This window comes from Balaenoptera acutorostrata, chromosome 9, assembly GCF_949987535.1.
Source record: "Balaenoptera acutorostrata chromosome 9, mBalAcu1.1, whole genome shotgun sequence".
NCBI lineage: Eukaryota > Metazoa > Chordata > Mammalia > Artiodactyla > Balaenopteridae > Balaenoptera > Balaenoptera acutorostrata.
In genome coordinates this window covers 90009829-90034013 of record NC_080072.1, presented here as the reverse complement: position 1 = coordinate 90034013, position 24185 = coordinate 90009829, and the positions used below count along the sequence as shown (strand labels likewise).

Genomic DNA, 24185 nt, shown 5'->3' with positions numbered 1-24185 from the left:
CACTCCCTTCTGGCTTGTAGAGTTTCTGCTGAGAAATCAGCTGTTAACCCTATGGGAGTTCCCTCATATGTTATTTGTCATTTTTCCCTTGCTGCTTTCAATATTTTTTCTTTGTCTTGAAGTTTTGTCAATTTGATTACTATGTGTCTCGGCACGTTTCTCCTTTGGTTTATCCTGTATGGGACTCTGCTTTATCCTGTATGGGACTCTCTACACTTCCTGGGCTTGGGTGGCTATTTCCTTTCCCACGTTAGGGAAGTTTTCGACTATAATCTCTTCAAATATTTTCTCTGGTCCTTTCTCTCTCTCTTCTCCTTCTGGGACCCCTATAATGCGAATGTTGTTGCGTTTAATGTTGTCCCAGAGGTCTCTTAGGCTGTCTTCATTTCTTTTCATTATTTTTTCTTTATTCTGTTCCACAGCAGTGATTTCCACCATTCTGTCTTCCAGGTCACTTATCCGTTCTTCTGCCTCAGTTATTCTGCTATTGATTCCTTCTAGTGTAGTTTTCATTTCAGTTACTGTGTTGTTCACCTGTTTGTTTGTTCTTTAATTCTTCTAGGTCTTTGTTAAACATTTATTGCATCTTCTCGATCTTTGCTTCCATTCTTCTTCCAGGGTCCTGGATCATCTTCACTATCATTAGTCTGAATTCTTTTTCTGAAAGGTTACCTATCTCCACTTCATTTAGTTGTTTTTCTGGGGTTTTATCTTGTTCCTTCATCTGGTACATAGCCCTCTGCCTTTTCATCTTTCTCTTTCTGTGAATGTGGTTTTTGTTCCACAGGCTGCAGGATTGTAGTTCTTCTTGCTTCTGCTGTCTGCCCTCTGGTGGATGAGGCTATCTAAGAGGCTTGTGCAAGTTTACTGATGAGAGGGACTGGTGGTGGGTAGAGCTGGCTGTTGCTTTGGTGGGCAGGGCTCAGTAAAACTTTAATCCACTTGTCTGCTGATGGGTGGGGCTGGGTTCCCTCCCTGTTGGTTGTGTGGCCTGAGGCAACCCAACACTGGATCCCATCCGGGCTCTTTGGTGGCGCTAATGGCAGACTCTGTGAGGCCTCACGCCAAGGAGTACTTCCCAGAACTTCTGCTGCCAGTGTCCTTGTCCTCACAGTGACACACAGCCACCCCCTGCCTCTGCAGGAGACCCTCCAACACTAGCAGGTAGGTCTTGTTCAGTCTCCTATGGGGTCACTGCTCCTTCCCCCGGGTCCTGATGAGCACACTACTTCATGTGTGCCCTCGAAGAGTGGAGTCTCTGTTTCCCCCAGTTCTGTCGAAGTTCTGCAGTCAAATCCCACTAGCCTTCAAAGTCTGATTCTCTAGGAATTCCTCCTCCCATTGCCAGACCCCCAGATTGGGAAGCCTGACGTGGGGCTCAGAACCTTCACTACAGTGGGTGGACTTCTGTGGTATAAGTATTCTCCCATTTGTGAGTCACCCACCCAGCAGTTATGGGATTTGATTTTATTGTGATTGCGCCCCTTGTACCATCTCATTGTGGCTTCTCCTTTGTCTTTGGATGTGGGGTATCTTTTTTGGTGAGTTCCAGTGTCTTCCTGTCGATGATTGTTCAGCAGTTAGTTGTGATGGCCACTATTAGTTTAAACTCTGGCTTTAATAAAATTTTCAGGTTAGTGAGAAAGGTATCAACCTGTGTCTTAGAGTGCTTTATTTTGAACTTTTGAGTGTCAGGAGTATGTGGTAATAGCGTTTGGTTTTCCTGATAGTAATGATTAGAAACCCATGCTAATCTCTTTTCTGGTTAACCACACCTGTAACACAAGGCTAGCCACTTAAACCACCTGGAGACATCATTAAATGTAAGAGTTGAATCTGCAAACCCCACTCTATGAAATCATGTCGTTTGTCGAATATTAATGTTTCAAGGACCACAGGAGAAAACTTTGCTTAAGACTATACCTGTTCCTCTGTTATTCAGGATCATCACCACTAAATTCTTAGAACCAGTAGGGGTCATAAGCATTTACAGCTTTTTTCATGTTAAAAAGAAACATTTATTAATTAGCTATGTGATACAATTAAGAGACCTTAATTGTATTTCTGTCACTCTGAGAACTCTTGTTTTGGCACACTAATAGTAGCTTTATGAAATGTTAGCTCTTGTTATCTAAAACTATCAGAGGTAGGGATACAGGCTTTCCTGCCTGTGTTAGACCCCTGAATACTGCTCAAACTAAAACCATTTACCTTTTATCTTTCCTGTGAGCTTCTTGGATTTGATCTGTTTTCTAGTAGTCATTTCCACCTAGGATTCTGTCCTTTCTGCGTCACTGCTGATTGAGTAGTAGCTTTAGAACTGCCACCCCAATACATCTAACTTCTCTCCAGCCCTAAACTAAGTGCCCTAGGGATTTTTGTACCATAAATTACAGAGAGAAGAGGTGCGATAAAAATAAACCAGGGGGGGACTGTACACTTAAAAATGGTTAAGATGATAAATTTTGTTATGTGTATTTTACCACAATAAAAAAATTTTAATAAATAAACCAAGGGAAATTTGAAGTCACATTTTTACACAAAGCTGATATCCATTGAAGTATTAATATTGAATTAAAAAGCAGCCTTAGAAACTGTATTAAGTATATTTAGAAACTGAGAATTAAAGGTTAAGTGATTTGCGTAAGAGCTGAGAATAGAGCGTTTTCAACATTAGTCCATGTTGTTTTGGAGCTATCTTCTTTAATTACTTCCTTGACTTAGGAGTAGCCATAACTAACCCCTCTGCCTATTTTATCTTCCTTTGGAATTGAGTCATAGTTCGTTCCTCAGAACCATGTCTAATCAGCACTGAACCTGGAAATAGGAGGCAGTGGGTAAGTCTAGGTGCTAATAGTGGGCAAACTGGCTTGGAAAAAGTGATCCGTTGACCTCCTTCTGCAAGGAAACCAGACTAATCCTTTTTGCATCATCTTATGTAACAGAGCCAATAATTAATGCAGTCTACACGAGCAGTTCGCAACTAGTTGTTCTTCAAGGCCAATCAAGTTGGTTTTGATATCTAAAAAAGTCATCCAGGTGTGTAAAAATAATACAAGTGTACGTATAATAGGGAACACAAAATATTACATAAATTGTGTGACAAAAATGGTCAAAAGATTTCTTGGTACAATTGTAGTTCATTATATAGCTGAGCAGTCCTCTCTTTTCTAATATTGAAAATTTTATCAGTCATATTTCTGCTGTGATAATGTTACATAACTCCACAATTCAGTGATTTACATCAACAAATTTTTTGTCTGTGGGTCAGCTGGGGTCGCTTTATTTCAGGCTATAGGTTGGGTTCAGATGTGCTCCACATGTTTCTCATTCTGAAGCATGCTCTTCTCACAGCACTTGGTAGAAACACAAGGGATCAAGTCAAACCACACATATGCCCCATGACCAAGACCAAAGGCGATAGGGCAGGGATATATACCATCTATTCTACTGGGAAGCATTGCAGAGTTACACAACAGAGAGTATAGATATGTATAATCCTTTTACAGGGACGGAGTAAAGAAATGGGAACAAAATTCTACCACAGAAACATTTCAACCTTGTAATGTCAGTTTGTTACTGAACTAACTGTCGTCTTTGATTTCTAAATAATTGAGCGAGTAGCTAGGGACTTGTTTTTTCCAGCTAGTCCTTTCCTTTCACTGTTCTCCTTTCTCCTCTCTGACAAGTGACTTCACAATGTCATTATTACTTACCTGTGTAGGACCCCAGGAAACATACATCATAGTCAAGCCACTGGATGATAAACTACGGGGCTTGACTTTTCCTTAATTTGTTTACCCAAGCAACATGATTTGCTCTTTAACTAATTTTGTTTTAATTAATTAATTTATTTATCTATTTTTGGCTGTGTTGGGTCTTCATTTCTGTGCGAGGGCTTTCTCTAGTTGCGGCAAGCGGGGACCACTCCCCATCGCGGTGCACGGGCCTCTCACCGCCGCATCCTCTCTTGTCGCAGACAGGCTCCAGACGCACAGGCTCAGTAGTTATGGCCCACGGGCCCAGCCGCTCCGCGGCATGTGGGATCCTCCCAGACCAGGGCTCGAACCCATGTCCCCTGCATTGGCAGGCGGATTCTCAACCACTGCACCACCAGGGAAGCCCTCTTTAACTAATTTTGTTGCAAGAGTTTCATTGAAAAATTGTTCTTGCCTGGACCAGCTTAAGCTACAGTCTTGAGTTCTCTGTGCACATTTCTGAATGAAGCAATCCAGCCTGCCTTCATTGTTTTCCACTCTCAATTCACCTGAAGAACTCAATGAAAAAATAAAAGAAATATATTTGTCCTTTGAGTTATGAGTGAATGACAACAATGTCTTAGATCTCAAGTATTCGCTAACACTGTATCTTTAGACTATATATATACAGAAGACAAAATATTAAAATTAACAAGTTTTCTTTCTTCTTCATCAGCATCTTATTCTCTAAGTTTGGCATTTGAATCCTAATTCCTAAAAATTGCATGGTTTGGCAAACCACAGCCTGTTCTTTAGACTGTGTTTCTTTCATTCTTAAGAAATAATTGCATATCAAAATAGCTATCTGGATGTATTTATCTGTGTAAAGAATGTGTTAGAAGTGTGACCAGATTGCATTTATAAATATTATTATAACACTACCATAAGTTGAGTAAATAGCACACAACATCAGTAGTTCAGTTTAGAGTGAGTCATTTATCAGTCCAGTCATATTCATTACTCAGAAATAATTCACAACAGACTTTGAGGTCCTATAGAGATGATAAAAATAGGTGAGATGAAAATACCTATTTAAGGAATTGTCTGGAATGTTTAATGCCATTGAGATGACATCATCATCTGGTAGTATTAAATATGACTGGGTACTTTCCTAGGCTATTCAGTTGACTTTTTTTTTTTAATTATTGCCTTAAAAGCAGTTCTGGTACAGTTAATGAAATGTTACTACATATATTGAAATCAGTAAGAGAACCCAGCTCTTGCTCTGAAATTATATTGAGAGTTTATGATGTTTCAGACAGTATCTCACCTTATGTCTGTAAGCCTGACATCTCTTCTGTTGTCTTGAAGAGCTAAAGTCATTATTTAGCCTTCTTTTCTCATATGTATTATAAATTTGTTTGCATTATTAGGGACTGAATTTTATTTCCTTCTGGCTCTCACATCAGCCATCAGGACTGTTCCCATAGGGGTGCTTAAATCTTCTGTTTAAGTTTTTGCTTTATGGAACTATATTGCTTATTAATATAGAGTTCACAGTTTCACAGATTATTTTTAAGTAATTTTAAAATGTAAGTTAGATAAGGTCTCTCACCTACTTAAAACCATTAACTAGTTTCCCAATATTTTAAAATACAGACTCCCTCCTCAGGCTTCTAAATTCTTGCTGAGTTTGACCTTGCTTCTTCAATTTCATCATATGCCTTCCCCTTTTCCTTGATCTTTATGCTTTAGCCTCATTGGTTTCTTCTGGGTTTCATGAGTGTGCCACATCTGTTCCTTCAATGCTTTTCTCCCCAGTTGAAATAGTACCTTCTCATAAAGGCCTCTCATGATCACCCTATATAAAGTAGCCTCCCCCAGATACTTTCCAGAGGATCACCCTATTTCTCTGGCATTTATTACACTTTAGAATTATAATTTTTTATTTGTCTACTTATTTATTGTTGTTTCCTCCAACCAAATACAAGTTTCATGAGGCCAAAGTGCTGAGCATAGTGGCTGACACAAAGAGGTCACTAAAGTATCTGTTTTTGATTTTTTTCTCTATTACTTTTTTTTTTAACATTTTTATTGGAGTATAATTGCTTTACAATGGTATGTTAGTTTCTACTTTATTTATTTATTTATTTACATCTTTTTTGGAGTATAATTGCTTTACAATGGTATGTTAGTTTCTGCTTTATAACAAAGTGAATCAACTATACATATACATATATCCCCATATCTCCTCCCTCTTGCATCTCCCTCCCACCCTCCCTATCCCACCCCTCTAGGTATTTGTTGAATGAATGAATAAACAGATGACTCTTGTACTTTAAACTCACAATAGGGACTTCCCTGATGGCACAGTGGTTAAGAATCTGCCTGCCAATGCAGGGGACACGGGTTCAAGCCCTGGTCCGGGAAGATCCCACATGCCGCGGAGCAACTAAGCCCGTGCACCACAACTACTGAGCCCACGTGCTGCAACTTCTGAAGCCCGTGTGCCTAGAGCCCATGCTCCACAACAAGAGAAGCCACTGCAATGAGAAACCCGCACACCACAACGAAGAGTAGCCCCCACTTGCCACAACTAGAGAAAGCCCTCACACAGCAACAAAGACCCAACATAGCCAAAAAATAAATTAATTAATTTATAAAAAATAAACTCACAATAAAGTTTGACTTTTTCCTTAATTTGATTCCATGAGAGAGAAAGCGTTGTGCTTCAAGATTGACCTGAGGGACTTCCCTGGCGGTCCAGTGGTTAAGACTTCGCCTTCCAATGCAGGGAGTGTGGGTTCGATCCCTGGTTGGGGAGCTAAGATCCCACATGCCTCGCAGCCAAAAATCCAAAACATAAAACAGAATCAATGTTGTAACAAATTCAATAAAGAGTTTAAAAAAAAAAAAAAAAAAAAGATTGACCTGAAAAGAATCAGTACAATTGAGGGCCCAAGTCTTCATATGCTACTGTGCTCATTATTCTTTTGCAATTGAATTTATTCTGATTCATAACTGAGATGTGTCTGCGTGTTTTTTTAAAGATCTGTACACATATATAGAAACTGGGCCAAAAATCATGTTCTTTGTATGTGTTTATTTTTACAAGTCTTGCTTGACTTGCTGTATTTGAAATTGGAAATATAATTTTTTCTAATGCATATTTTGTGTTGTAACTACCAGACTCTTACTAGACACTGCAGACAGCATGATATTTTCATGCAACAGGATAAAGAAATTGCTGTGTATAGATGGAAGTCAATAGGATAGATATGAAAATAAAATACTCTAAAAATATTCTCTGCCATAAAGTTAGAATTCATGTGTGGAGCAGTTAAGGTAGGACCTTTCCACAAAGAACAAAATTTCGGGGTTTTTACTGAAAAATCCGGGTAGTCAGGGGTCTAAATAACTTTTCCAAGGTCACTCAGCAATGAGAAGTAGAAACAGCATTCATAATCAGGCTTGTCTGACTCCATAACTTTTTCTGCTATATTTTCATATCTTCCTAGGTACAAGGAAATCAGAGATTTATTTTACTTATGTGTTTTTTAAAGATACAACAATTTTTTGAAGTCATCAGTTTGTTTGCATCCATTACTATCATCAGATATTGCAGTCTATTGGCTTCTATGTGTGGTTTATATGTAATGTTAGAAAAGTTTGACCATATTTGCTTTTAATTGTTGCTGAAAACATAAAAGTAGAGTCACAGAAGTTGACTGTAAATAATCTTTAAAACTTTAAACTCTGTAACTAAAAACTCATCTTACTTCTCAGAAGATTGTGGTTTGTTTCAGTAGTTCCACATAGCTTGAAGAACTGATTCAGAGTCTAACAGATGCGAACAGTCTAATGTAGGGAAATTGCTGAAAGCACAATTAAATTGCCAGAGTATATACCACAAGCAACAATTTCCTTTAATTTTTGACAAACACCCAATTTGAAATGATTATATACTTACAAAAACAAACAGAAAAAAGCAAAATGTTTTAAAATCTATAGTTTCATATTCATAAATGTATCTCAAGGTTAAAAGTTTAATGTAATTTAATAGTATAAGTAATATTATAATCTAATATTTAAAATTAGGATAACCCATGTTATCCTAATTCAATATGGATCATACACCTAATCCGTTTTCTATTAGTGTTTACAGTGTAAGGTGGTACATATATTAATGTGCTAAAAACTGTTTTTCAGGTTTTTATTTAATGGACCTTCCTTTCTTAATTATATTTTTTCCAAGAGTAATTGGTTAGAACCAGCACAGGCTAAATTAACAAAGACTAGAGTCTTGATCTACAGTGAGATAGAGTTTTATTTTTTAGTAATATTTTTTACTGATTAGAGGAAAGAAATGTTAGAGAAAAAGATGAATAGAGATTTGAATTTTGGAATGGAAAATTATGGATCTTCAAAGTATTTTGAAGAGAACAAATGAACCAGTTTTGATTACCTTACTGGAGCTTCAGGATTCATAATGGTCACATTCCTGAAAACACGATCTCTCTTCAAATTTAGTAACTAGAAATGTGAAGTCTTTGTAAATTTGCGGGTTAGGAACCTCGGACCAGGATTTAATTATCTGAGGTGGGGTGTTTTTTTAAGGCTACTTAAGCATAAAATATTAAATTGGCATCAGCCTTTTTACTTTACTCCCAGATTACAGATTGATGAAATTACAAATTAAATCCTTTTAACATAACATTAAATATTTAATTGCATAAAGTATTAATCTTTTGGACTGTTACTCAGCTCCAGCTTGAAGGGATGCTAATAATTTCTGGCCGAAGAGCATTAAGCTTAAAGGTAGTCATTCAAAGATTCTGACATTCCTGAAATTTGAGAAGAGTCAGCTGGCTGGGTTTCTCCACTTTGATAAGAGGCTGGGAAAACTGCTCCTTATCCCTGGGGAAAGATAAGGGATGCCATGTGGTGGTGGTGGTGGTGGTGGTGGTGGTGGTGGTGATAATGACGATGATGATGTTGAGAGCAACTAAGATTTACTGAGCATTTATTTGTCACGCACTGTGCTCTGAAATCTAGACTTACAATCTATAAAAGCAAGATGAAAACATTGATTAATTATACCGTATAAAACTTAAATCTTGAAACCTACTTATTGGGGCTTCAGCTACACTTAATTCAGGGATTGGTAGAAGATGACTCTTGAACTTTTGAGGTTGAGTGACTGTAAAATGATAGTTATAGTGACTTAGAAGGTGGTAATGAAGTTTATAAAAAGAAGGATGAGCTCAGTCTTGATAACACTGCAGTAGCAGAAAGAAAAATCTGTTTAAATACACCATAGAGTAGCTGCTGAAAGGTCAAATGTGCTTGGCAGATCTGGAGGTTATTTTTATAAGAATTCTAATCAGGGAATGAAATCCTCCAAGGAAGAATTTCCTAACCTTGATTAAACTTAAGATTTTATAGACCCCCTTGAAATTGCACATAAAATTTTATGTGTGTGTTTGTATGTAAGTATAATTTTCATTAGATTCTCAATAGAGTCTGTGACCAGAAAGTTTCAGGCCAGATGTTAAGACATATTTTGACTGTAGTGACTGAAGAGGTATCCCTGAGACAGGCAATAAATGAGAAGAGTATGAAAGAAAACTAAAATCATCCAGCTAAGAATAAAGCAGATCAAACATTACCCACAGGAAGGTGAGAGTTAATTCTAAGAGGGAAGGAGTATAGAAAAAGAAAAGCAAAAAGCCAGAACTATACTATGATAGTTTTATGTGGTTAGAAGGGAAAGAAGAGCCAGTTAGTGAAAGAGATGGAGGAAAACCAGACAGACACGGAATCAACAGGGAGAGATGTTTATTCTGGAAACCAGTTAAGTATAAAATATAATTGAAAGGTCATAAAAGATGAGAACTGAGAAAAGGTAATTGGTTTGAGCCTAGGGAATTTGCCAGGAACTTTAAAGCAATGTTGGTGGAGTGTGAAACAGATCATATCATAAGGGGCTAATGTGTAGATAGTAGTTAGAAAAGGAAGGTAGCCTGAGTCAACCCCTGAAAATACAATAACAACAACAATAGTAATAATCATAGTTGAAATAATAGCAGCTAATGTTTTGAGCACTTATGTGTGTCAAGGTGCCATGAAGAACTTTTTTTCTTTTTTAATTGCTTTTTTTTTCATTTAATCTTTACGTGAGGTGGATTCTATTATTATTGCCATTTTTGGATTACCAAATGAAGGTTTTGGGAGGTTAAGTAATTTGCTTAAGTTCACCTAGTTAGCAAGTTTGTAAAGACAGAATTTGAACCCAGGCAGCCTGACTCCTGAGCCTTCATTCTTAGCACCGTACTATTAAATACTAAAAGTATCTGCAATGCTGTAAAAGGAATGTGGAAGATTTCTATATAATGCTACGAAGTGGAGAAAAGAAGGGATAAACGTTTTTGTGTGAGATATATATACATATTTTCACATATAAAGTGAAACACAGAAAGGGTAAGCCAAACACTAATAAAAACAGTTACCTATAGGCAGAGGAAGGAAACAGGGATGGAAGCAAGTCGTCTCAGACTATATCTTATTACATTGTTTGTTTTTTATTTATTTTTGGCTGCGTTGGGTCTTCGTTGCTGCGCACGGGCTCTCTCTAGTTGCCGTGAGTGGGGGTGCTACTCTTCCTTGCAGTGCGCGGGCTTCTCATTGCAGTGACTTCTCTTGTTGAGGAGCATGAGCTCTAGGTGCACGGGTGTCACTAGTTGTGGCACACAGGCTCAGTAGTTGTGGCGCGCAGGCTCAGTAGTTGTGGCTCACGGGCTTAGTTGCTCCACGGCATGTGGGATCTTCCCAGACCAGGACTTGAACCTGTGTCCCCTGCATTGGCAGGTGTATTCTTAACCACTGTGCCACCAGGGAAGTCCCTTATTACATAGTTTTAACTTCAGCATCATATTAAACAACAGGTAAGTATTTTACATGATCAAAAAATAAGGTTAAATCAAACAGGAGAAAGAAAAATAACCCCTAATATTTGTAAACAAACACATAAATAATACTGTCTTTATATCATGTTAGCAACACACCACACAGAACTAGCTTTTAAGTAACTTTAAAAGGTAGTATTTAGATAAAACATAGTATATTCTTAGGACAATATAATCTCAAGATAAAAAGAGCTGCAAAGAAATGTTAGCTTTTCAACTTCATCAGTAATTTTCTTGTTAGTAGTAGTATTAGTATAGCTATTTTGAAACTATTTCATGTGTATTGTAGGATAAAGCAAGTAATTTATGTTAATGTTAAGAACCAGGATCTTTTATGTAAGAGAAAAAGAAATACAAATATAAAAATCAAAGAAAAGTAATTCCTGTAATGCCAAATTTGAAAGGGAATGTATTCATTTATTTTTTTTTCCTCACTTATTTCCTAGTCTGTCCCTGAAAAGGCTTAGAAACAGTACCAACCCAGTAGTTGAAAGTGCCTTGAGCACCCAGATACCATTCCCCAGTAAAAACAACCAAGGCTTCTTGAAAACAATTACTGATTCCTGGTTGGGGACAGGAAGTATTCAAGATAAGCATCAGACATTTTTATTATGCCAGAAGGCAACAAAGGCATTATTTCTGTGGTCATGTTTAAAAAAAAAAAACAGTATAAAGGGGTTCCCACTGGTCAAAGATGGGAAAATTTGAGCATCAAAATGAGCGATGACTGTAGTTGATTGAAATAGTAGAACATATAAAAATCCATGCAGTCATTATGATACTTTAGAGAATCATAAAAGAGAGAGAGAAAAAAAAGCAAGCTAAAAAATAAACACAAATCTTACTACTTATCATTGGAAGTAGCTAGTGTGCCATCCCCTTACTCTGAAAATTGTTACTTAATGAGGAAGAATTACGCATTCATACTTCTTGATCTGTTTTAGTTGTATTTCAGTAGCTCTTACTGACAGCAGAAGAATTTCATCTAATAAATGCAGCAGGAATAAAACAAAATTAGAAAATCACAATTTTGTAACCCCAATGAAATAATTGATTAAGGTACCAATAAATATTAACATTAGTGCTGTGGTCTCAAAGTGTGGCCCCTGTTCCCATATCTTAAGCTTCCCCTGGGCACCTCTTTAAAATATATGAATTTGGGGGCCATTTCCAACACCTACTTTATCAGGAACTCTGAAGGTAGGTCCCAGTAATTTGTTGTAACAAACCCACTAAGGGTTCTGATGTACACTGGAGCTTGAGAGCCATATTAGGAGGAAAAGTGACGAGAATCTTTAATTGAAGGATCAAGGTATTACCACTCCCCCACCCCCAAACTCACTTATCAATCTTAGCATTCCTAAAAGCAGGAGAAACACGTTATATTTATCCATGTAGATGCACCTATGACATATTCTCGCCACCCTCCAAAAAAATTAAACTTGAATCTATTCTATACTTTATACTTGAATTCCAAATTATAGGAAATATGGAAGATAGAAGAATATGTTAAATAATATCATGAGGAAGCAAAGGGCAAATCCAGAAATTCTATAGGACAGCTGACCCAGTTTCTTTAGGAAGTCAGTAGCATGGGGAAAAAAAAAAAAAATGGAAGGTGGGGGTGGCGGTGGGGGGCTGTTCCAGAATAAAAGGATTGCAAAGACAAAATAAGCAAATACAAAATATACATCTTATTTGGATCCTGACTCAAATAAACCAGCTGGGGAGATTTGAATTCAAACTGCATATTAGATGGTATTAAAAGAGTTGTTCATTTTGTTAGGTGTGATAATGGTACTGTGGTTGTGTAAGAAAATGCCATTTATTTTAGAGATACGTAAAAAGTATTTAGGGTGAAACAAAATGATTTGCCTTAGGTTACTACAACAAAAAAGAAGAAGGAAGGAAAGAAAGGAAAAAAGGATAAATGAAGCAAGTATGGCAAAATGTTGATAACTTTTAAATCTGGAGGATTCATTATATTATTGGGTTGGCCAAAAGGTTCATTCGGTTTTTTCCGTAAGATGGCTCTGGAAGCACTTAGTTGTCGTTAACTTCATTCAAAACAATTTTGCTAGATTGTATGTGACAGTTGTCACATCAGCATGCATTTAAAAAAAGACATCAAAATTGGCAAATTTTTGTGTAGCCATTTTAATATTAAAGATGGAAGAAAAAAAGGAACATTTTCAGCATATGCTTTATTATTTCAAGAAAGGTAAAAACGCAACCGAAATGCAAAAAAAGATTTGTGCAGTGTATAGAGGAGGTGCTGTGACTGATCGAACGTGTCAAAAGTGGTTTGCGAAGTTTCGTGCTAGAGATTTCTCACTGGACGATGCTCCACAGTCAGGTAGACCAGTTGAAGTTGATAGCGATCAAATCGACACGTTAATTGGGAACAATCAACATTGTACCACACAGGAGATTGCTGACATGCTCAAAAGATCCAAATCAAGCTCTAAAAATCATTTGCACCAGCTTGGTTATGTTAATCACTTTGATATTTGGGTTCCACATAAGTTAAGCGAAAAAAACCTTCTGGACCATATTTCCTCATGCAATTCTCTACTTAAACGTAATGAAAATGTTCCGTTTTTAAAACAACTTGTGACGGGTTATGAAAAGTGGACACTACAATAATGTGAAATGGAAGAGATCATGGGGCAAGCGAAATGAACCACCACCAACCATACCAAAGGCCAGTATTCATCCAAAGAAGGTGATGTGTATATGGTGGGATTGGAAGGGAGTCCTCTATTATGAGCTCCTTCCGGAAAACCAAATGATTAATTCCAACAAGTACTGCTCCCAGTTAGACCAACCGAAGGCAGCACTTGATGAAAAGCGTCTGGAATTAGTCAACAGAAAATGCATAATCTTCCATCAGGATAATGCAAGACCAGGTGTTTCTTTGATGACCAGGCAAAAACTGTTACAGCTTGGCTGGGAAGTTCTGATTCATCCGCCATATTCACCAGATGTTGCACCTTGGATTTCCATTTATTTAGGTCTTTACAAAATTCTCTTAATGGAAAAAATTTCAATTCCCTGGAAGACTGTAAAAGACACCTGGAACAGTTCTTTGCTCAAAAAGATAAAAAGTTTTGGGAAGATGGAATTATGAACTTGCCTGAAAAATGGCAGAAGGTAGTAGAACAGAAGGGTGAATACACCGTTCAATAAACTTCTTGGTGAAAATGAAAAATGTGTCTTTTATTTTTAACTTTAAAACCGAAGTCACTTTTTTTTTTTTTTAATAATTATTTATTTATTTATTTATTTATTTTTGGCTGTGTTGGGTCTTCGTTTCTGTGCGAGGGCTTTGTCCAGTTGCGGCAAGCGGGGGCCACTCTTCATCGCGGTGCGCGGGCCTCTCACTATTGTGGCCTCTCTTGTTGCGGAGCACAGGCTCCAGACGCGCAGGCTCAGTAGCCGTGGCTCACGGGCTCAGCTGCTCTGCGGCATGTGGGATCTTCCCAGACCAGGGCTCGAACCCGTGTGCCCTGCATTGGCAGGCAGATTCTCAACCACTGCACCACCAGGGAAGCCCCAAAGTCACTTTTTGGCCAACCCAGTATTTTCTCTACTTTCATGTATGTTTGAAACTTCTATAATAAAAAATTTTAAATTTAAAATGCAAAAATACTTATTAGGATATATTTATTCCTGTGCTAGCCTTTATCACAGTTTATTGTAATTGCCTGTTTACTTGTCTATCCCAGTATTTCTCAAATTATCAGTATTGAAACACCAATTTTTTGGATTGGCCTGTCACAGACCATGATTTTTGTAAAACTACAATAAAAATCAGTTACCATAAGAGCAAAATTGGGGGATGGGGGAGGACATACAAAATATAGCCTTAAAAAGTTTTGTTATTAAAACCAACAAACATAAAATTACATTTTACTTAATCAGAACACATGTAAATGTTCAGAAAGAAGAATTTTTTAAACTGTATCCAGTCAACAAAAATACACACATAAGCAATTAGTATAGAGAATTGCTATTACACTCATAAGTTTGGTTTTTTTTAACATCTTTATTGGAGTATAATTGCTTTACAATGGTGTGTTAGTTTCTGCTGTATAACAAAGTGAATCAGCTATACATATACATTTATCCCCATTTCTCCTCCCTCTTGCGTCTCCCTCCCATCCTCCCTATACCACCCCTCTAGGTGGACACAAAGCACCGAGCTGATCTCCCTGTGCCATGCAGCTGCTTCCCACTAGCTACCTGTTTTACATTTGGTAGTGTATATATGTCCATGACACTCTCTCACTTCGTCCCAGCTTACCCTTCCCACTCCCTGTGTCCTCAAGTCCTTTCTCTACATCTGTATCTTTATTCCTGTCCTGCCCCTAGGTTCTTCAGAACCTTTTTTTTTTTCTTTTTTAGATTCCATATATATGTGTTAGCATACGGTATTTGTTTTTCTCTTTCTGACTTACTTCACTCTGTATGACAGTCTCTAGGTCCATCCACCTCACTTCAAATAACTCAATCTCATTTCTTTTTATGGCTGAGTAATATTCCATTGTATATATGTGCCACATCTTCTTTATCCATTCATCTGTCGATGGACACTTAGGTTCCTTCCATGTCCTGGCTATTGTAAATAGTGCTGCAATGAACACTGTGGTACCTGACTCTTTTTTTTTTTTTTTTTTTTTTTTTTAAATTTTTTTTTTTTTTTTTTAATTGTATAGCTACTTTATTTATTTATTTATTTATTTTTGGCTGTGTTGGGTCTTCGGTTCGTGCGAGGGCTTTCTCTAGTTGCGGCAAGTGGGGGCCACTCTTCATCGCGGTGCGGGGACCGCTCTTCATCGCGGTGCGCGGGCCTTTCACTATCGCGGCCCCTCCCGTTGCGGGGCACAGGCTCCAGACGCGCAGGCTCAGTAGTTGTGGCTCACGGGCCCAGCTGCTCCGTGGCATGTGGGATCTTCCCAGACCAGGGCTCGAACCCGTGTCCCCTGCATTAGCAGGCAGATTCTCAACCACTGCGCCACCAGGGAAGCCCCCTGACTCTTTTTGAATTATGGTTTTCTCGGGGTGTATGCCCAGTAGTGGGATTGCTGGGTCATATGGTAGTTCTATTTTTAGTTTTTTAAGGAACCTCCATATTGTTCTCCCTAGTGGCTGTATCAATTTACATTCCCACCAACAGTGCAAGAGGGTTCCCTTTTCTCCACACCCTCTCCAGCATTTATTGTTTGTAGATTTTTTGATGATGGCCATTCTGACCGATGTGAGGTGATATCTCGTTGTAGTTTTGATTTGCATTTCTCTAATGACTAGTGATGTTGAACATCCTTTCATGTGTTTGTTGGCAATCTGTATATCTTCTTTGGAGAAATGTCTATTTAGGTCTTCTGCCCATTTTTGGATTGGGTTGTTTGTTTTTTTGATATTGAGCTGCATGAGCTGCTTATAAATTTTGGAGATTAATCCTTTGTCAGTTGCTTCGTTTGCAAATATTTTCTCCCATTCTGAGGGTTGTCTTTTCGTCTTGTTTATGGTTTCCTTTGCTGTGCAAAAGCTTTGAAGTTTCATTAGGTCCCATTTGTTTATTTTTGGTTTTATTTCCATTTCTCTAGGAGGAGGTGGGTCAAAAAGGATCTTGCTGTGATTTATGTCATAGAGTGTTCTGCCTATGTTTTCTTCTAAGAGTTTGATACTGTCTGGCCTTACATTTAGGTCTTTAATCCATTTTGAGTTTATTTTTGTGTATGGTGTTAGGGAGTGTTCTAATTTCATTCTTTTACATGTAGCTGTCCAGTTTTCCCAGCAACACTTATTGAAGAGGCTGTCTTTTCTCCACTGTATATTCTTGCCTCCATTATCAAAGATAAGGTGACCATATGTGTGTGGGTTTATCTCTGGGTTTCTATCCTGTTCCATTGATCTATAATTCTGTTTTTGTGCCAGTACCATACTGTCTTGATTTCTGTAGCTTTGTAGTATAGTCTGAAGTCAGGGAGCCTGATTCCTCCAGCTGCATTTTTCTTTCTCAAGATTGCTTTGGCTAGTCGGGGTCTTTTGTGTTTCCATACAAATTGTGAAATTTTTTGTTCTAGTTCTGTGAAAAATGCCAGTGGTAGTTTGATAGGGATTGCATTGAATCTGTAGATTGCTTTGGGTAGTATAGTCATTTTCACAATGTTGATTCTTCCAATCCAAGAACATGGTATATCTCTCCATCTGTTTGTATCATCTTTAATTTCTTTCATCAGTGTCTTATAGTTTTCTGCATACAGGTCTTTTGTCTCCTTAGGTAGGTTTATTCCTAGGTATTTTATTCTTTTTGTTGTAATGGTAAATGGAAGTGTTTCCTTAATTTCTCTTTCAGATTTTTCATCATTAGTGTATACGAATGCAAGAGATTTCTGTGCATTAATTTTGTATCCTGCAACTTTACCAAATTCATTGGTTAGCTCTAGAAGTTTTCTGGTAACATCTTTAGGATTCTCTATGTATAGTATATAAGTTTTTTCTGTTACCATAATTAAGTAGTTTTTTAATGTGAAATGTGTGCTTTTTGCATGTTCTCTTTAGACCTTGTGCATTAATTTGAGCTTGGATTGATAACAGTGCCCCTCATGGGGATGATATACTAAACCTAAACTGATGTAATTTGCAGCCACAGGTTTTTGCCTCAGTTACTTTCTCATCTCTCAGCAGATAGTATAGTTTTGGAGGATGTTTACACTGCAGAAATCATAAAAAGTGGGGAAGGTCATAGATATGCTGAAATACTTGCTGAGATTTTCACGTAAGAAGTGAAAATACCATCTCTTTAAATAGTTGGTCTCTTAATCTCTGGAACATGGATGTTGTCATTTTTCTCACGGTGTGTTACAGTCTTATTGACATGTGATGACTGTAGCTTCAAACGGTAATTTTAGGTTCAGATATACCACACCTTTGTTTTTCAGACAGTCCCCTTCCTGCCAGGCTTCAAAGCTTTTTAACCCCCTTGGCTGTAGCAGTTCCAGTTTGGACTGATCGCTTCAAAAAACAATTACTGTAGATTCTACTGTGCTTCCCAAGACTCATTTTGTAGGCCATAGTTCGGGTTATTTTTCCACATATATTAACTTGTACTTGTTCACATTGGATCTGTTAGGTTTCTCTGTGTTGTCGAAATCTCAAAAATCTTTCGCATTGACCCATTGATGCAGAATTTTCAACAGGAAGAAATTTTGTCTATTTGGGGAAGTCAATCATTTGTGAAAAAATTGTCTCATTTAGTGATAGATACAGTTTAAGTAGCATTTGTGTGGAATCTTAGGAAAGATATTACTAACTAGCCAAAAGATAATCCCTTACAGAAACCATATTGCATTCCCCTTGGGAATTTCTGTTTGCCCAAGGATCCAATCCTTTATTAGATTTCCCAGCTCATCCAGTATAGAAACGAGGCTCTGGTTTACTCTTATGAATAGAAAGCACACTGTTCACTTGCCAGTTTACTTAGACTTAGTTGCTCTGATACCAGTTTGGACATTTTGGCTGAAGTCTACATATTTGTTCTTTAGTGATCCTTTTTTCCCCTTCACAAGTATGAATGGCTACTGTGTGTGCTCTGTAAAGGCAAAAGGGAGTTGTGACGAGCTGTTCATCTTGGTTTGTGATACTAGCAGATATAGAAAAATATACAAAATGTTCACTTACATTTAAAGCCTGTAACATGTAGAGTATAGCACTCCTACTCCACACTTTTATAATACTGTTTTTGGAACGTTTCATGATACCATCCATATTAAGACACTAGTCAGACAAGTATTTAGTAAGTACTTCACCTGTGCTGTTTCGTGCATAGTGCTAAGCAGTGTGGGGAGTGCAGAAGAGAATGACATGGCCCCTATCCTCAGGAAGCTTAAATGAAGGTATCTTTTATTTTCTTATATACAGAGTGTTAGAATTAGGGCTGTATGTGTCTGCATGTGCACCCAGATGTGCACGCACATTGAGATATTATGATATATATACAGATAATTAAAGTGTGAGGCAGTGTGTTGTTTTAAGTGATAAGGAGTTCAGAGGAAAGAGATTATTACTACCTGAGTGATGAGGGACTGTTTTAGGGCAAGGTGGCATTTGAGCAGGGTTTTGGAAGGATAGTTAGGATTTCAGCAGGAGTCTAGTAAAGAAGCTTGTTACAGTTTTTAAAAAGTTTTTTCAAAGGTTCTAGTTCCAGATCAGCCATTCACTTACCAGTTGTCTGAATTCAGCCAGATTACTTAATGACTCTGATCTTCAGTTTCCTTATCTACAAAATGGGAATTAGAGTAGTAGTTATCATAGAGGGCTTTTAGGAAGATTAAGTGAGATACTGTGACATGAACATGCTTTATAAACTGTGAAGTACTGTACAAATGTTAGTAAATTTTATAATAAATATTGAGGATGGCATGAGCCAAGGCATGGAATTTAAAAACTAGTAAAACCAAAGCCTAGAGCAGAAAATATGTGAAGGTGACTATAAATATTGTTTCACTCATACAGTTCCTAACTTCATAAAATAATCTTAAATAGGAAAGCCTTTCAGGGTTTATGTTGACCCCCTTTCCCTCAAAAGACCATTTCAGAGGGCTTTTAGATCTTCAGGTAAAACTTGAATAAATTATAATGTTTAGTTTTATTGAATTCAGACAGAATTAATTCATACAGAATTAATTTTCAAATAAACTGCTTTAATAGATATTATAACATAGCACAAAAATAGCTGATGTATCTTGCACAGTATATTTGTTTAAAGAACATGGTTTTGAGAACAAGTCTGCATGTTTTGGGGTATATCAGAATTGCTCCACTGATTAGGAGAACGGGGTACAAATTATTTAAGTTACTTTCAGGGACCATCGTATCTCCTTTTACAGGTGGTTTGTACAATAACTTCATGAATCGTTGTTTAAAGGAAAGATATCCCTCGTCTGATGAGATGTCAGAATTTATTCATGTTCTTTGTTTTAAATAAATTTTATTTTTAAAATGTGGTTAGGAAAAATATTCAATAAATTTTTCAACAAAGAACAGAGAGAGTGTTTGGGCTTTAAAAGACATTTTTTTAATTGAAGTATAGTTGATTTATAATATGATTAGTTTCAGGTTTACAACATATTGATTCAGTATTTTTACAGATTTTACCCCATTTAAAGTTATTACAAAATATTGACTATATTTCCCTGTGCTGTACAATATATCCTGGTTGCTTGTTTATTTTATACATGGTAGTTTGTATCTCTTAACCTAAAAAAGCATTTTGAATTGTACTGTGAATATTATGCCAGTTGCTATTGTCTGGTCCTGGGCTCTCTCCACTTATCTGGGCTCCAGTGAAAATATGATTGGAATTACTTTTCTCAGGGCAAGGAACTTGGAAAACAGCGTTTTACTTGAACACTAACTCTCATTATTAAAAGAACTTTTTTTGTTGTTTGTTTACTGTATGATATCACTTATATGTGGAATCAAAAAATACAAGAAACTAGTGAATATAACAAAAAAGAAGCAGACTCAGATATAGGGAACAAAGTAGTGATTACCAGTGGGGAGAGGGAAGGAGGGAGAGACAATATAGGGGTAAGGGGATTAAGAGATACAGACTATTAGGTATAAAACAATCTACCAGGATATATTGTACAACACAGGGAATATAGCGTATATTTTATAGGCTAACTATAAATGGAGTATAACCTTTAAAAATTGTGAATTACTATATTGTACACCTGTAACTTACATGATAGTGTACATCTACTATATGTCAATTAAAAAAAAAAGACCAACCCTCTCATTTTATGATTGAGGAAGTTGAGGCACAGAGAGGAAAAGGCACTTAGCCAAGGCCTTGAACTTGAGTCTCTGTGTGCTGTATTTCCCTTCATTCATTCTTTTATTGTTATTGTTATTAACTAATTTTGAGATTCTAAGAGAACTTTTTGAGGGAAAAAAAAAAATCCTGAATACTAATAGTGGGGTTTTTTGGTGTGTGTGAATAATTCTCAATTCTTTCTTCTTTTACAGACTACCTTGCTAATCACGGCCGGTTAAATGAGTCTGAGGCGAGGCGCAAATTCTGGCAAATCCTGTCTGCTGTTGATTACTGTCACGGTCGGAAGATTGTGCACCGTGACCTCAAGGCTGAAAATCTCCTGCTGGATAACAACATGAATATCAAAATAGCAGGTAACTGGGACACAGCTGGCTCTAACGTGATCAGATATGAGCCATGGCACTCAGGGTACAGAAACAGACCTGCAGGCAGAGATGCAGGAGCCTCCACCCATGACATCAAGCTCTCTCAGAGTGTATTTTATTCATTTCCTTAGTCCTATGTGTAATAATGAAAAGTAAGGAAAATAAGTTCCTTATCAACGCGCACCGTGGCCAGACTACGACTGGGGTCTGATTTGTATCCTCAGTCTGATTTGTGTTCAGGCCCCTTTGTGGCACTCCACTGGGTGTGTGAGTGATTGGAGGGGCTGATAGGGCTGGAGGAGTAGCATAGGTTGCTGGTGCTCTACCCTGCTCTCTTAATTATGACCGGTGGCTGCAAAGAGGTTGTAGACAGAAGAATGACAAAGGAGGTAACGGCAGTAGAATGAGAAGTACTGGCGACACAAAAGCACCTTGCCTTCTTCTGATACAATAGGGTTTTGATTTATAACATGGAGGCTAAGGATTATTTTGCTAGTTTTCCTCCTACCCTTTTCACAGTTGGCAAAATCTTTTATAAATATTTTATATTCCAAGTTTCCTTTTTCACATGGTCAAAACTCTCATTCAGTCAATAAATATTTATGTGTCAGGTACTGTGCTGTGCTAGGTACTAAGGATACAAATCAAAAAGTCATTTCCTGTGATCTTAAAAGTCTGGTGGGGAAATAAGAATAATGAAAATACAATATAATAGTTGCCCAAAAATATATGTACAGAGTGCAATAGGAATATAGATGTAGGAACATCAGTCTACCTGAGAAGTCAGGAAGCTGTACAAAGAAGGAACTCTTTGAATTTAGGCTTGAGAGATGAGTTAGAAGCTTGCCAGGGAGATAAACAGAAGTAGGACAGGCGAACCGTGTAAATAACCGCAGGTACAAGAGAGAGAAAGAGATTGAAATTGTAATGGTGGGGAACCATTGCTCAATATTAGTTAAATGTAAAATCTGTAGTTGTGGGGGATTGATACAGGAAGAGCAGGTAGGCGAAGATCAGAATATGAAAAGTCTTGAAGGCCACGAAAAAGATTTTAGAGTTTATTCTGTAGGTAATAGGGAGCATAGCCTATCGGAAATTTTAGGGCGGGGATGGAGATGAAGTGGGACTGGGACAAGGTGATTAGATTTGCATGTTAGAAAGATGTCTCTCTGGACACAGAGTGAAGGTAGGTGGGAGATGGGGGTGAGACTGAAGACAGGAAAACTGATCAGGAACCTAATGCTGTAGTCCAATTAAGAGAATGTGGGTGTGTGCTAGAGTACAGCAGTAGAGGTTGTAGGTGTGGGAAGGAGAGAGAGAGATTTATTTTGGTTAGGGTTTGGAAGAAAATAAGAGGCACAAAGCAAAAGCTTAGCAAAGTTGCAAGCGGTGGTGTTTGTCTTAGGGTATTAAAGAGGGACAGAGGCATCCACATGAGAGAAGCTGACCAAGAAGTGGTTGACTAGCTAGGCTGGATACTCACTGGACTCACTAAGTTTAGGGAGAAAACAACTGCCTTAGTTTGCTGCACTGTGGTATAAAATATAAGTGAAAAGCCTCTGATTTGTACATTTAACTGGTTTATTTTTATTTCTATGCCATTTATCATTCATTTCCAACTTGGGCATTTTAGGGAAGGCAAATAATTTTTACTTACTTTAACTTTTACTTACTTTAATTTTAATAATTTTAAACGCCAATGTCACATTTGTTTCAGGGAAGTAATGGATTTTTCATTCTGTAGTCTGTGATTTTTTTTTTTTTTCCTAATGGAATTGCCTGAATAAGAGTGTTTTTTAAGTTAATTTGCTACATTCCCATTATATTTGAAGATTTGTACTGATTTATCTTTTTTGTTTTAAAAATACAGTATTAGTGTTTCTGTAGTTTATAATGTATGTTCATTTCTCCCAGTTTTCCTTCTTCTTTTGGCCCTTCCATTGGTCTCATTCATTTCACTCCTTTTTGCAAACTTTCTGTAATGCACTTCACTGTAATTTTTTGTTTACTTCTCCTTGAGAGCATCAGCTGCCCTAAAATTGTCCTTCTCAGAGACGACTCTTGTTTTTTTGAAGTTCTTTACTCCGTAGAAAGAAGGGGAAACCCCTGCTTCACCTTTACATTCCTTTATCGCCAAAACAAAACTTTCACAAAAACAGTACCTTAAAGGAGTTCTGGGAGTCATTTCAGGCAGAGAAAGAAAGGTTAGAGGTGGGAGTCATATGCTATAGGAATTACAGTGTCAAAATAGAACATCAAAAAACCTTGCAAACAAAATATGCAGAATATTCCATTAAGGTTATAACCAAGTTTTGCCTGGCTGTAATAATGTCTTGTGTAATTCTGGCCTATAGTATAGGTGGATAAACCCAGTATTTCTGTCATTATGTGAAATCTAGTTATTTGTTTGTTTTTGCTATTTTTATGTTTGAATATCTGAAATTCAAGGCCTTCTAATTTTTATCTAGAAGACAGGTAAAATCTCAGAGACCTAAAGTTGTTCTCTCTGGTTAAGCTAGTATCACAGAAACATTTATTGAGCCTTCATTATTTGCAGGTACTCTTGTTTTCAGATGAAAAAACTGAAACACAAAGAGATTAAATAACTTCCTAAGGCAACTCAGATAATAAGTAGCAGACCTGGAATTCAAGCCTAGATCTCTCTGACCACAGTTTCTGTGCTTCTTCCACTACACCATGTTGTATTTTCCAAACATTGTTTGTCAGTTATTCCTCAAGGAGTACTCACTAACTGAATTTTGGGTTCCATCATTCTATATTTATACATTTAGTGTCCTTAATTCCATATCTCACAAGTGGATACACACACACACACATACATGTACACGCAGTATAGCTAAGCGTTCAAATTTCTTGTTGCCCACATTTTTTTCTCTGTCATCCTCACCACCATTTACCCCAAATTTTAGCAAATGTTTATTAAACATCTACTATGCTCCTGGGCTAAATCCTGGAGATTCAAATATTTCAAGACAAAAACAACAGCAATACAAAAACACTCAACTCTGCCCTTACCTCAAGGAGTTAATCCAGAACCAGACCTTTAAGTAAATATAACATAAAAAGATAACTGTCATACAGGCTATGAGGCTGGGAGGAAGACTAACTCGCCTGGAAGAATCAGGGAAATGATTAGCTAAGACTTGATTAAGAAGGAGGCATTTGTGGTGGGATTGGGGGAGAGAAGGAGAAAGGAGGAGAGTTCGCTGAGGGGGTGAGGTAGGGATGGCAGCTCCAGGCAAATGGATGAGCACGTGCAAAGGCAGGCAGGCCAGAGAACTCAAGGTGT

At 37.4% G+C, this 24185-nt stretch overlaps 1 protein-coding gene across 4 annotated transcripts in view; it reads left to right on the top strand.

Annotated features, from left to right (window-relative positions):
* The window catches only part of SIK2 (salt inducible kinase 2), a 132515-nt gene that overhangs the window by 68061 nt on the left and 40269 nt on the right, over positions 1-24185 (top strand). For all 4 annotated transcript variants that reach the window (XM_007172995.3, XM_057552246.1, XM_057552247.1 and 1 more), the window contains exon 4: positions 20702-20863. In XM_007172995.3, coding sequence (XP_007173057.3) covers positions 20702-20863 — 162 coding nt within the window. The remainder of the gene's footprint in view (positions 1-20701; positions 20864-24185) is intronic.